The 14,735-nt window shown below is 40.7% G+C and overlaps 1 protein-coding gene across 2 annotated transcripts in view; it reads right to left on the bottom strand.

The window, feature by feature from the left end:
• Window positions 1–14,735, bottom strand: part of LOC139408492 (disabled homolog 2-interacting protein-like) — a 342,336-nt gene that overhangs the window by 262,944 nt on the left and 64,657 nt on the right. Inside the window, exon 1 of one of the 2 annotated variants that reach the window (XM_071152456.1) lies at window positions 2,910–3,094. The exons of the other annotated variant lie outside the window; for it this stretch is intronic. Coding sequence (XP_071008557.1) covers window positions 2,910–3,000 — 91 coding nt within the window. The 5' untranslated portion in view covers window positions 3,001–3,094. Of the gene's footprint in view, window positions 1–2,909; window positions 3,095–14,735 lie in introns of those variants that run through there. 2 annotated transcript variants of the gene reach the window in all.

Raw genomic sequence — 14,735 nt, 5'->3', positions numbered from 1 at the left:
CTTGTGATGTTTTAGCTATTCTAAGATGGTAACCTCAGGCCACCAGCCTCATGGGCAGGGAGTGTTTTCTTGTCAGGTCATGTGGTCACTGGTCAGGAAAAGCTAGTCCACAATCATAGGTTAGGTTTACTTTCTGTAGCTGTGTAATGTAGCTCTCCCTCAACCCAACAAGTGCACGTTTCCTAAAGTCCAAAAGCCAATATGTTTGATATGAATCTCATTGTGTAGTTGCCAACAGTTCAGATGGATCAGCTGCTTCTATAAGTGGAAGCTGCCCTGGCCTCATGAATCAAGTTAAGCCCACTAGCAAGGATTAACAATAGCAAAAGAGAAGCTTGTTATTACGACTTGTTGGACCTGCATGTGAGACAGGGACTGGGTTGGCTGCAGTGGTTTTGTGTTAGCTGTTTAGTCCAAATTCTAACTTCTCCAGAGTGTCGAGTTAGAACAAATAAAGAGGTACGATAGTAATATCGTAGAGAGTTTGCGCTAAAAACATTAATTTTTATTTTATTTATGAGTGTCTTGGGCGTTTATAGGGTTTACAGAATTTATAGTGGGCTGTTGCTAAGTGCTACAGTCTGTCACTCTACAGGTTGGAGACTGCAAGGTTGGAGACTGTAGGGTTGGAGACTGCAGGGTTGGAGACTGCAGGGTTGGAGACTGCAGGGTTGGAGACTGCAGGGTTGGAGAATGCAGGGGACTGCAGTGTTGGAGACTGCAGGGGACTGCAGTGTTGGAGACTGCAGGGGACTGCATGCCAGGTGAAATTGAATGGAAAGGGAGTGGGTTTAGAAATCTGTTTATCAATGATGTGTTTATGTACCTCAGCCTTCCATCTCTAGGTTTTATAAACAAGATGAGACACTTATTCTGCCGAGGCAAAGTGCTCCCTCAGACTAGGATCAAATGGTTAACCAGACCCAGATTAAATTTAGTCCTCCTAATTTCAAATGAGATTCTCAATTGTTAATGCTTTCAAGTCCAGGAGTGAATTTAATCAGGGTCTGGGAAACCAGCACCTAAACTGTTACTCCAATGTAAAATAAAACATAACAAACTCTCCTTAATCTTCTATCCACAGCCTAGACTACACAAGGAGAGCTGGAAGCCTGGCACACAAAGCTACTGTTTACCTAGCAATTTTACCCAATCCACATACTGTGACCCTGTAGATGGGGACCAATAACATAGTGTAGCAGTGATTTCAGATAATACCTGAAACACACCAAACTAAGGGAGACATCTTGAAATGCAACAGCTGGTTAAAGTCGCGACACATCAACATCCTCCCTCCCTCTCTCCAAGTCAACAGTCCGTTCGAGACCATCAGGGAGCCAGAGGTCAGCTGCGATAAATTTACAGAGACAGAGGCTTGTCCTGGGGCAGAGAGCGGTGAGACTGTGTAGCTCAGTAAGCAGACTAAGACTTTGGCAGTAAGAAGTTACAGGATGTCTCCTCAAAATATGTTCAACTTTGACTCATTCTTCTAACCACAGCACAGTCTCTTCCAAGGGCTGAGAACGGTACACACACACACACACACCTAAACACACACACACACACACACACACACACACACACACACACACACACACACACACACACACACACACACACACACACACACACACACACACACACACACACACACACACACACACACACACACACACACACACACAGTCTGAAAATAAACTAAATGTCTTGCCCTGCTAATCAAACACACTTGTTTACTGTTTAATTGTCCCTGCGTGAGCGTAACAGTTAAAAAACAGAGGGAAAGAGTGAGGGATGGAGAGGAAAAGTGAGGGAGTGAGAGAGAGAACACACTGAGTTACACAGTTTAGATCCTCTTGGATTTATTTGTGTACATAACTAATTCTCTCTCTCTCTCTCGCCCGGTTTGTTTTGCACTCATTCTCTCTGTCTTTCACTCACACGTACACCCACACACTCCAACACCAGCACACTCCAACTCCCACACACACAGTTATCGGGATTCACATAAGCATCAAATTAACGTAGTGCTTTTGAACTGAAACAGTACACCCACAGAGCTCTCACATCTGCCACACTAAATTATTCTGTTCACAGTCACTGTTCAAAGAGAACAGACAGAAGACAGGCAGCCTCAACCAAGACCAAGGCTCTCAGAACAACAACACAGGAGAGAAAAGACAGAGAGAAAGAGGTCTCCTCTCCTCTCTTCTCTGTTCATTCCCACTATATGCTCGCAAGGGTGTCAAACTCTTTCCACGACGGCAGAGTCTGTGGGTTTTTGGCAGCCAGAACTAGACAACTAGACAATCCTTACTGATTAGTGACCTTAATTCATCAATCTAGTACAAGGGTGGAGCGAAACCCCACAGACTCTCGTCCCTCCGTGGAATGAGTTTGACATCCCTGCGAGCATATTGTTGGCATGAACATAAAACACCCGTACATTAACTATTTCGTCAGTCAGAACCACCCCTATTATTTTGGGTGTGCGTCATCTCGTGCTTTTCACTAGACATTTAACGTGAGAAATCAAACTTGATCCCTCTCCACAGATACACAGTGAAACTGTAGATGGAGACCAGTAACAAAGTGTAGCAGTGACTTTAGATAATACCTGAAACACACCAAACTAAGGGAGACATCTTGAACTGCAGCAAATTGTCTCGGCACATCAACATCCTCCCTCTCTCTCTCCAAGGCAACTGTCTGTTTGAGACCATCAGGGAGCCAGAGGTCAGCTGTGATAAATGTACATAGACAGGTGCTTGTCCTGTCTTGTAACAGAGAGAGGAAATCCCCTGACTGGCCTCTGTTCCTGGTCTCTCTCTCTCTTTCTCTCTCTCTCTCTCTCTCTCTCACACACACACACACAGCCCACCCCCCTCTCCACAAACACACTCACTCACCAGCGTTCCCCTCCTGTTGTATTGTTCTGTTGTTGGGTCCTGGCTCCATGTCGGGCTTCACAGGTTGTGTGAGGGTTACAGTAACAGACATGACCTAGCCTAGGGCAGATAGAGAGCTCTGCTACTGTCTCCCTGTACAACATACACTCTGCTATGGTCTCTCTCTCTCTCTCTCTCTCTCTCTCAGCTCTCCCCTACTGTCTCTGAGCTGAGCCAAACCAAGGCTGCTGTGTTACATCTGTCTCTCTCACTGCCTCTATGGAGAAAGAGAGGGGAGGAAGGAAAATAAAGAGAGAGAGGGACCAGCAGTCTGCCTTTTCCACAATGTTCTCTCTCACTCTCTGATCTTAAAGATACAGTGTCATTTTTCTTTTGAACATCAAAATGACAGTGATAGTCGGTACTAATGACGTTTGGCATCTCTCTCTGTGTGTGTGTGTGTACTGTATGTGTTGGTGAGAGGGAAAGGGGCAATAGAGATTTTGGGGAGTCCTTTAACCATTAAGTCCTCTTCCAGAGCAACTGGTTCGGTCCATATAAGATAATACAGAAGTCCCTGAAAGGGGTTTGAGTTTCCCCAAGAGGGGTTTGGGGGTCCCCGAGAGGGATTTGGGTGTCCCTGATAGGGGTTTGGGGGTCCCCGAGAGGGATTTGAGTGTCCCTGAGAGTGGTTTGGGGGTCCCCGAGAGGGGTTTGGGGGTCCCCGAGAGAGGTTTGGGTGTCCCTGATAGGGGTTTGGGGGTCCCCGAGAGGGATTTGGGTGTCCCTGAGAGTGGTTTGAGTGTCCCCGAGAGAGTTTGAGTTTCCCTCAGATGGTTTTGATTGTCCCTGAGAGGGTTTGAGTGTCCCTGATAGGGGTTTGGGTGTCACTGAGAGGGATTTGGGTGTCCCTGAGAGGGGTTTGAGTGTCCCTGAGAGAATTTGAGTTTCCCTCAGATGGTTTTGATTGTCCCTGAGAGGGTTTGAGTGTCCCTGATAGGGGTTTGGGTGTCCCTGATAGGGGTTTGGGTGTCCCTGAGAGGGTTTTGGGTGTCCCTGAGAGGGGTTTGAATTTCCCTGAGAGGAGTTTGAGTGTCCCTGAGATGGTTTGAGTGTACCGGAGAGGGGTTTGAGCTCTAAACAGACTGGGAGAGGGGTTACCATTCAGTGCTATGTATTTAAAGGTGTACTGTGCAGAAATCACTTCGCCTTTTCCTAGTTGCTAAAATTCCAATCGTTCACTTAACTTTAGTATATGTGAACAAAACAAGCAGTCATTGTGTAGAGAACCATTCTACTATATATTTAAACTGCTGAGAAATATATTTTCCAGAACCAAAAATATTTTATTTTCAGCTGTCTGAAGTTAGCGCACAATAGCGCACATAGAACAGATCTACTGTTTATTAGACTTGCTTTCAATCAGAATGAAAGATCTATAACTCACATTTCTATGTGAATTTGATCGGGCCGTCCAAAAAGTTTGTGTATTATAGATTTAAGCACTCTCAAATATACACTGAGTATATCATTGAGAAACAATACCTTCCTAATATTGAGTTGCACCCCATGTTGACTCCCACAGTTGTGTCAAGTTGGCTGGTAGTGGATCTCTACTCTGAATAGCTCGTTCCATCTCATCCCACAGATGCTCAATTGGATTGCGATCTGTTGACTGGGCAGGCCACTGCAGTAGGCTGAATTCACTGTCATGTTTGAGGAACCATTTGTGACAGTCCTAGCCTTGTGGCATGGGGCATTTTCCTGCTGAAAAAAAAACATTAGCAGATTGATACACTCAGGGGAGCAACATTGGTTTCAGAAGTAGGGGGGACATAACCTGCTGGTGGGTCTGGGGGTCCTTCATCAGAATTTTTGGCGGCATCTAAAGCTCATTTCCAGCATTTCTACTAGGGCTGTCCCTAACTAAAAAACATATTGGTTGACCAAGAGTAGTCTTTTCTTTCGAACAATCGATTGGTGGAAATGTTAAAGGATGTATTTTTCCATATACTGTATAGAAACACCCAATGTGTTTTAATTATGCTCCTGAAGTTGCCGGTAATAGGCTACACCAGTGGTCGGCAAACTTTTCCATTTAGAGTGCCAAGTTACCATTTCAACCAGCTCGGGGGTTTGAACTTGCAACCTTCCGGTTACTGGTTTCTTGGCTATTGACATTGTTTTGTTTACGCGCTAGGTTGTTTCTCAACTGCTAGGGAAGATAAGGCAGTGCAGCTATTAGTCAGACTCTCAATCTCACAGGCACATTAAATCAAATCAAATCAAATTGTATTAGTCACATGCACCGAAAACAACAGTGAAATGCTTACTTACAAGCCCCTAACCAACAATGCAGTTTAAAAAATGTTACGGATAAGAATAAGAGATAAAAGTAACAAGTAATTAAAGAGCAGCCTAAAAAAAACAATATATACAGGGGGGTGCCAGTATAGAGTCAATGTGCAGGGGCACCGGTTAGTAGAGGTAGTATGTAGGTAGAGTAATTAAAGTGACTATGCATAGACAACAGAGAGTAGCAGTGGAAAATAACCTCTCTTCCCCTTCATTTACACTGATTGAAGTGGATTTAACAAGTGACATCAACAAGGGATCTGTCATATGTCTATGTGATGCGGGTAAGGAGGAGTCAGGCGCAGGACACAGAGATGAGTAATAACTGTTACTTTACTCAAAAACAATATTCCATGAAGGAGACAAATAACTCAGGTCACAAAATGAGACAACTTGATAATAACAAACACGCACAAAACCAAGGTGGAAACCAGAGGGTTAAATAGGGAACAATGATTATGGAATGGAAACCAGGTGTGTATAATAAAGACAAAACAAATCGAAAATGAAACATGGATCGGTGGTGACTAGAAAACAGGTGACGTCGACCGCCGAACGCCGCCCGAACAAGGAGAGGGACCAACTTCGGCGGAAGTCGTGACAGGATCATAGCTTCACCTGGTTTTTACCCACGGCAAGTGTTAGAGCAGGTGTTCCTAATGTTTTATACACTCAGTGTACCATATCAGTGATAAGTGAGTGGGATACCTATCCCAATTGATGTATTTACAAATTACAAATAAGTTTCATTTGAGGTGATTTTTTCAGACAATACAATACTATACTTCCAGTCAAAATAGGAATTGGTCAAATTGCCCACCTCAATCAACATCAGCAGATCAGTTTCAGTCCTCCCATCAGACAATAGCCCTCCAGGTTGTATCACAGCAGTCCGTGATTGGAAGTCCCATAGGGCAGCGCGCAATTGGCCCAGCGTCGTCCGGGTTAGGATTTGGCCGGGGTAGGCAGTCATTGTAAATAAGAATTTGTTCTTAACTGACTTGCCTAGTTAAATAAAGGTTCAATACATGTTTTTTTAAATGATGCCCCACCTCTTTATCCCTTGTTGTGCATAGTACTGCAGACAGCCTTTTGAAGATGGATCCAGAACCAAAGAAAAGTTGTGCTGTTCTAGTGGAAAAAGTGTAACAGTATAGTTTAGTTCCCATCTCTCCTGTGTTTGTGCCATAACTACTTGAACTTCAAAACAACTGCAACCTCTCAATTTACTTTTCATTAAGAAGCAGGAATCAACTTAACTTTCTCTGATGAAATTCACAGTTTTATTTAATCTCCTGTCAAATTGTAACTTCTGCAGAGTGTCGAGGTAGAACGAATAAAGAGGTACCATAATAAATCATGTAGAGTGTGTGCCAAAAACACTAAGAAAAAAGTTTATTTATGAGTGTCTTTCATCTCTGTATTGGGCCAATAGGGTGGGTGTTTATAGGGTTTACAGAATTTATAGTGGGCTGTTGCTAAGTGCTACAGTCTGTCACTCTACAGGTTGGAGACTGCAGGGGACTGCAGGCCAGGTGAAATGGAATGGAAAGGGAGTGGGTTTAGAAATCTGTTTATCAATGATGTGTTTATGTATTGTACCTCAGCCTTCCATCTCTAGGTTTTATAAACAAGATGAGACACTTATTCTGCCGAGGCAAAGTGCTCCCTCAGACTAGGATCAAATGGTTAACCAGACCCAGATTAAATTTAGTCCTCCTAATTTCAAATGAGATTCTCAATTGTTAATGCTTTCAAGTCCAGGAGTGAATTTAATCAGGGTCTGGGAAACCAGCACCTAAACTGTTACTCCAATGTAAAATAAAACATAACAAACTCTCCTTAATCTTCTATCCACAGCCTAGACTACACAAGGAGAGCTGGAAGCCTGGCACACAAAGCTACTGTTTACCTAGCAATATTACCCAATCCACATACCTAACCAAACAACTCCCCAACTACCTAACACACACGCGCACGCACACACTCACATGCACGTGCACGCACACACACACATGTACACGCACACACAGTTCTTCTAAAATACCTCAGATAAAAAACTACTCCCCCATATGTCCTGTAGACAAACACAATTAACAGCCACAGAACTACTGAACACATCTACACTCAGATATGTTATTATCAAACAGGCATCCTGAGAGACAACATTAATAAGACACACACACGCACACACACACACGAACACACACACACGCACACACACACACAAACACACACACACACACACACACACACACACACACACACACACACACACACACACACACACACACACACACACACACACACACACACTTGGGCAGAGCACAGGCTTGGCCTTTATTCAACACTACAGTACACTACATTGCACTACAGCAAGACTACAAAAACACTACAACACACGACAGTAACACTACAATAACAACACACCACAATATAGCACACTACAGCACACTACAGTAACACTACAGTAACACTACAGTAACAGTACTTAACACTAAAGTAACACTACAGTAACACTACAGTAACACTACAGTAACACTACAGCAACAGTACAGTAACACTACAATAACACTACAGTAACAGTACAGTAACACTACAGTAACACTACAGTAACAATACAGTAACACTACAGTAGAAGTACAGTAACACTACAGTAACAGTACAGTAACAGTACAGTAACACTACAGTAGCAGTACAGTAACACTACAGTAACAGTACAGTAACACTACAGTAACAGTACAGTAACAGTACAGTAACACTACAGTAACAGTACAGGAACACTACAGTAACACATTAACAATACAGTATACCAAGGTAACACTACAGTAACACTGCAGTATACTACAGTACCACTACAGTAAAACTATTAAAACAGTAAAACTACAGTAATACTACAGTATACTACAGTAACACTACAATAAACTATGGTTACACCACAGTATACTACATTAACACTACAGCACACTACAGTAACAGTACAGTAACACTACAGCACACCACAGTAACACTACAGTATACTACAGTAACACTACAGTACCACTACAGTAACACTACAGTGACACTACAATACACTACAGTAACACTACAATACACTACAGCACTCTACAATAACAGTACCGTAACACTACAGTAACACTACAGTAACAGTACAGTAACACTACAGTAACAGGACAGTAACAGTACAGTAACACTACAGTAACAGTACAGTAACACTACAACAACAGTACTGTACACTAAAGTAACACTACAGTAACACTACAGTACACAACAGTAACAATACAGTACACTACAGTATACTACAGTAACACTACATGACACTACAGTAACACTACAGTAACACTACATTAACGCTACAGTATACCAAGGTAACACTACAGTAACACTGCAGTATACCACAGTAAAACTACAGTATACTAGAGTAACACTACAATACACTATGGTTACACCACAGTATTCTACAGTAACACTACAGCACCTTATGGCACACTACAGTATACTACAGTAACCCCACAATACACTACAGTAACACTACAACTACACAACAGGACACTACAGCAAACTACAGCACACTACAGCACTACAGTATATTACAGTAAAAACACAGTATTCTACAATAACACTACAATACACTACAGTAACAGTACAGTTTACTAAAGTAACACTGCAATACACTACAGTACCAATGCAGTATACTACAGTAACTCTACAATAACACTACAGCACACTACAGTAACAGTACAGTAACACTACAGCACAACACAGTAACACTACAGTATAATACAGTAACACTACAGTACCACTACAGTAACACTACAGTGACAATACACTACACTACATTAGCACTACAATACACTGCAGCACACTAGAGTAACACTACAGTAACACTACAGTAACACTACAATATACGAAAGTTACACTGCAATACACTACAGTACCAATGCAGTATACTACAGTAACTCTACAATACACTACAGTAACATTGCAGTATATTACAGTAACACTACAGTATACTACAATAACACTACAGCAACAGTACAGTAACACTACAGCACACCACAGTAACACTACAGTATACTACAGTAACACTACAGTACCACTACAGTAACACTACAGTAACACTACATATCTCTACAGTAACAGTACAGTAACACTACAGTAACACTATACAAACACTACAAAAACAGTACAACACACTATAGTAACTCTACATTCACACTACAGTAACACAACAGTATACTACAGTAACACCTCAGTACACTGCAGTATACTACAGTACCACTGCAGCACACCACAGTAACACTACAGTACAACTACAGTATACTACAGTAACACAACAGTAACACTACAATAGCACTACAGTAACACAACAGTATACTACAGTAACACTACAGCACACCACAGTAACACTACAGTAAAACTACATTATACTACAGTATACTACAGTAACACTATAATACAATACAGTAACACTATAATACAATACAGTAACACTACAGTAACACTACAGTATACTACAGTAGCACTACAGAACACCACAGTAACACTACATTAAAAAATACAGTATACTACAGTATACTACAATAACACTACAGTAACACTACAGTATAACTGCAGTGTTCAACAGTAAATGTACAATACAGTACAGTAACAGTACAGTAATACTACAGTATACTATAGTAACACTACAATATACTACAGTAACACTACACTACACCACAACACAATACAGCACCCTATATCACACTACAGTAACAGTACAGTACTCTACAGTAACACTACAGTACACTATAGTAAAACTAAAGTAACACTACAGTAAACTACAGTAACACTAAAGTAACACTACAGTCACATCAGTAACACTACAGTAACACTACAGTACCCTACAATAACACTACAGTAACACTACAGTAAACTAAAGTAGCATTACAGTACACGACAATAAAGCTAAAGTAACACCACAGTACACTACAGTAACATTACAGTACACTACAGTAAAACTAAAGTAACACCACAGTACACTACAGTAACACTACAGTAACATTACAGTACACTACAGTAAAACTAAAGTAACATAACAGTACACTACAGTAACATTACAGTACACTACAGTAAAACTAAAGTAACACCACAGTACACTAGAGTAACACTACAGTAAAGTAAAGTAGCATGGCCGTACACTACAGTAAAACTACAATAACACTACAGTAACACTACAGTAAAACTAAAGTAACATTATAATACACTACAGTAAAACTAAAGTGACACTACAGAAACACTGCAGTAAAACTAAAGTAACATTATAATACACTACAGTAAAACTAAAGTAACATTATAATACACTACAGTAAAACTAAAGTAACATTATAATACACTACAGTAAAACTAAAGTGACACTACAGCACACTACAGTAAAACTAAAGTAACATTACAAAACACTACAGTAAAACTAAAGTAACATTACAATACACTACAGTAAAACGAAAGTGACACTAGAGTAAAACTAAAGTGACACTACAGTAAACTACAGCACACTACAGTAAACTACAGTAAAACTAAAGTGACACTACAGTAAACTACAGCACACTACAGTAAACTACAGTAAAACTAAAGTGACACTAGAGCACACTACAATAAAACTAAAGTAACATTACAAAACACTACAGTAAAACTAAAGTGACATTACAATACACTACAGTAAAACTAAAGTGACACTACAGTAAAACTAAAGTGACACTACAGTAAACTACAGTAAAACTAAAGTGACACTACAGTAAAACTAAAGTGACACTACAGTAAAACTAAAGTGACACTACAGTAAAACTAAAGTGACACTACAGTAAACTACAGCACACTACAGTAAACTACAGTAAAACTAAAGTGACACTAGAGCACACTACAATAAAACTAAAGTAACATTACAAAACACTACAGTAAAACTAAAGTGACATTACAATACACTACAGTAAAACTAAAGTGACACTACAGTAAAACTAAAGTGACACTACAGTACACTACAGTAAAACTAAAGTGACACTACAGTAAAACTAAAGTGACACTACAGTACACTACAGTAAAACTAAAGTGACACTACAGTAAAACTAAAGTGACACTACAGTAAAACTAAAGTGACACTACAGTAAAACTAAAGTGACACTACAGTAAAACTAAAGTGACATTAATGTACACTACAGTAAAACTAAAGTGACATTACTGTACACTACAGTAACACTAAAGTGATACTACAGTAAAACTAAAGTGATGTTACAGTACACTACAGTAACACTAAAGTGACACTACAGCACAATGCAGTAAAACTAAAGTGACACTATAGTATACTACAGTAACACTAAAGTAAAACTAAAGTAACATTACAAAATACTACAGTAAAACTAAAGTAAGACTACAGTATGCTACAGTTCGCTACAATAACAATACATTAACACTACAGTATAATACAGTAACACTACAGCAACAATACACTAACACTACAGTATACCTGTAGTATTCTACAGTAACAGAACAATACACTACAGTGACACTACAGTGTACTACAGTAACACTACACTACAACACAATACAGCGACTTACAGTAGTGAGTGCATACATTTTCATATTTGAAAGACTACAGTACACTTCAGTAACACTACAGTATACTACAGTACTCAATATTACACTACAGTAACACTACAGTACACTACAGTAACACTACAGTATACTACATGACACTACAGGAACATTACAGTACTCTACAGTAACACTACAGTACACTACAGTACCAGACACAGCAGATCACCACACACAGGAGGACACACCACAATGTACCACTGAGGTGAAAGTTGATGCAACATTAAAGCAACGTCACAACAACATCAAAGCAGCAGCAGAACAGAAAGTAACCCACTGGTAAACCTGCTTAAAAGGAGGACTGGATGAGTACAGTACTGGGACCCTGTTGAAGCCTAGTGTGTTAAGATATAGTACTCTCGCTCTCTCTCTCTCTCTCTCTCTCTCTTCATTAGGCCCTAATCTATGGATTTCACATGACTGGGCAGGCTCGCAGCCATGGGTGGGCCTGGGAGGGCATAGGCCCACCCACCTGGGAGCCAGGCCTTCTCACTGTGGAGCCAGGCCCAGCCAATCAGAATACCGCAGACCACGTTTTTCCCACAGGTGAAGAAGCCGGATGTCCTGGGCTGGCGTGGTTACAAGTGGTCAGAAATTTCCCACGGGTCACAAATAATGTTAGAGAAATTAACATTCTAGCCAGTTGCATGCTCCCTCAAAACTTGAGACATCTGTGGCATTGTGTGAGAAAACTGCACATTTTAGAGTTACATTTTATTGTCCCCAGCACAAGGTGCACCTTTGTAATGATCATTCTGTTTAATCAGCTTCTTGATATGTCACACCTGTCAGGTGGATGGATTATCTTGGCAAAGGAGAAATGCTCACTAACAGGGATGTAAAGGAATTTGTGCACAACACTTGCGAAATAAGCTTTTTGTGCATATGGAACATTTCTGGAATATTTTATTTCAGCTCATGAAACATGGGACCAAGACTTTACATATTGTCTTTATTTTTTTGTTCAGTGTAGATTTTTCAATAGAATAGTTAAAGTATGGGTTTGAATGGAGAAGGACAAGTGAATCTGTTTCTTCTTATCTGACACGCTGTGACCCCTGAAAGACTAAACATACAAAAATAGACTAGCGGATGGTGGGATGGATGAGGAAGCGATGGAGGGAGAGGGTGACTAGAAAATGAACATCTGGAGCAGAGAGCTACCTGGAGAGAATATTACAAGGTGGTTCTCACCTGGTATTTTACTGAAGCACTTTACACACACGCTTCAACACACAAACCCACGCTTGTGTACGTGTTTGTGTGTTTGTGAGTGTGTGTGTGAGAATGGAAACATCTAAGGCCCAAGAGACAGTAGTAAAAAAAAGTGTATCAACCTCATCCAGTGGGTTAACAGAAGGATGATGGCTGAAAAGAGGGATAGAAGAGAAGACAGGAACATTTTACATACTGCTTGACATGAGGGCTGAACCCCAAAACAGTGAACACAGGATGGCCTGCATCCATAACAATGGACCCACTGATTGAAGCGCTGACCCCAGTGCAGTGTATCACACACATGAGAAACCAACTGAAAATGATCCCAGAGACGTGGCATAGTGCAGGATTCACCACACTGTGTGAGAGAGAGAGAGAGAGAGAGAGAGAGAGAGAGAGAGAGAGAGAGAGAGAGAGAGAGGACAGCATAGTGAGCACACGGTTACACACATATCCTCTCTTCAGAGATGAATGTTCCTTTTGACCACAGTGGAATTGTTGTTCATTATTTTCCAAAGTCATGATGATTATTTATGAAAGGGATTCAATATTATTTGTAGAATTCATCTTTCTCTCAAACCCACTCTCTCTCACTCTGTTGCATGTGCACGCGCACACACACACACACACACACACGCACACACACACACACACACACACACACACACACACACACACACACACACACACTAGTGACAAGACAGAACAACAATGTGGGATCTTTTCATATTCAATCATTTCATTTCAATACTTCATACGATTTAAACTGACCTTTTGACCACCACATTGATCAAGAAGAGTTTTACTGTTTGTTAGAGAGAGAGAGAAAGAGAAAGAGAAAGAGAGAGCTGTCTTATAGTACCAGTACCAGAATCCCTCCTTTATGTCCTCAAAACACAACCAACCAAAGCATTATACAACTAAATGGCTACTGTAAGTACTCTAATAGTCCTTACTACCTACCTACCTGCAAAATCCAGGAGGTGGGTTAACAAAAGTCTATACACCCACGCATACTATGGGGTGTACTGTATGCCCACACCACAAAACATGTTTTGTAGCACCAGAGAGTACTACACAACTGTGCCCATCATTGCAATGACTAAACCCATACAAGGTCTTTACAACACACACAAAATACTTATTATACAACCGTGCCAAGCTGATGATTATACCACCCACTGCCATGGGGCCTGGAATGGGAGGGATAACAGGAACACACAGACAAACACCTCAGAAACATCTCAATACCTCTGATATAGATATACAACATATGTGATTACATATTGTAATACAAGCCAAAGATGCTTAGCCTGCTTACTGTCTACCGTACACAATTGAACAACTGATTGTTATGCTATTACTTTGTCATACTATGTTTCCAATTTGTGAGTGAGACAGTGAGTGGAATAAAAATATGTGTTGACTCTAAACTGACACACTGTAGATGGGACAACATTTGGAAACTGTTGACACAAGGTTGATGAAGGGTTGAGACAATGTTGAGCCAACGTTGATATACTATTACTGAATGAAAGGGACCCTATGCAGACATTGTAGATGTAAATGTGCTGTGTCATAGATACATCCCTAAGGTATTGTTGATGTAAAATATTTTCCTCAGCTTCATAGAAGGGATAAATGCCT

Source organism: Oncorhynchus clarkii, chromosome 5, assembly GCF_045791955.1.
Source record: "Oncorhynchus clarkii lewisi isolate Uvic-CL-2024 chromosome 5, UVic_Ocla_1.0, whole genome shotgun sequence".
NCBI classification, from domain to species: Eukaryota; Metazoa; Chordata; class Actinopteri; order Salmoniformes; family Salmonidae; genus Oncorhynchus; species Oncorhynchus clarkii.
Note: the sequence above shows the minus strand (reverse complement) of the source record. Positions and strands in the feature narration are given on the sequence as shown.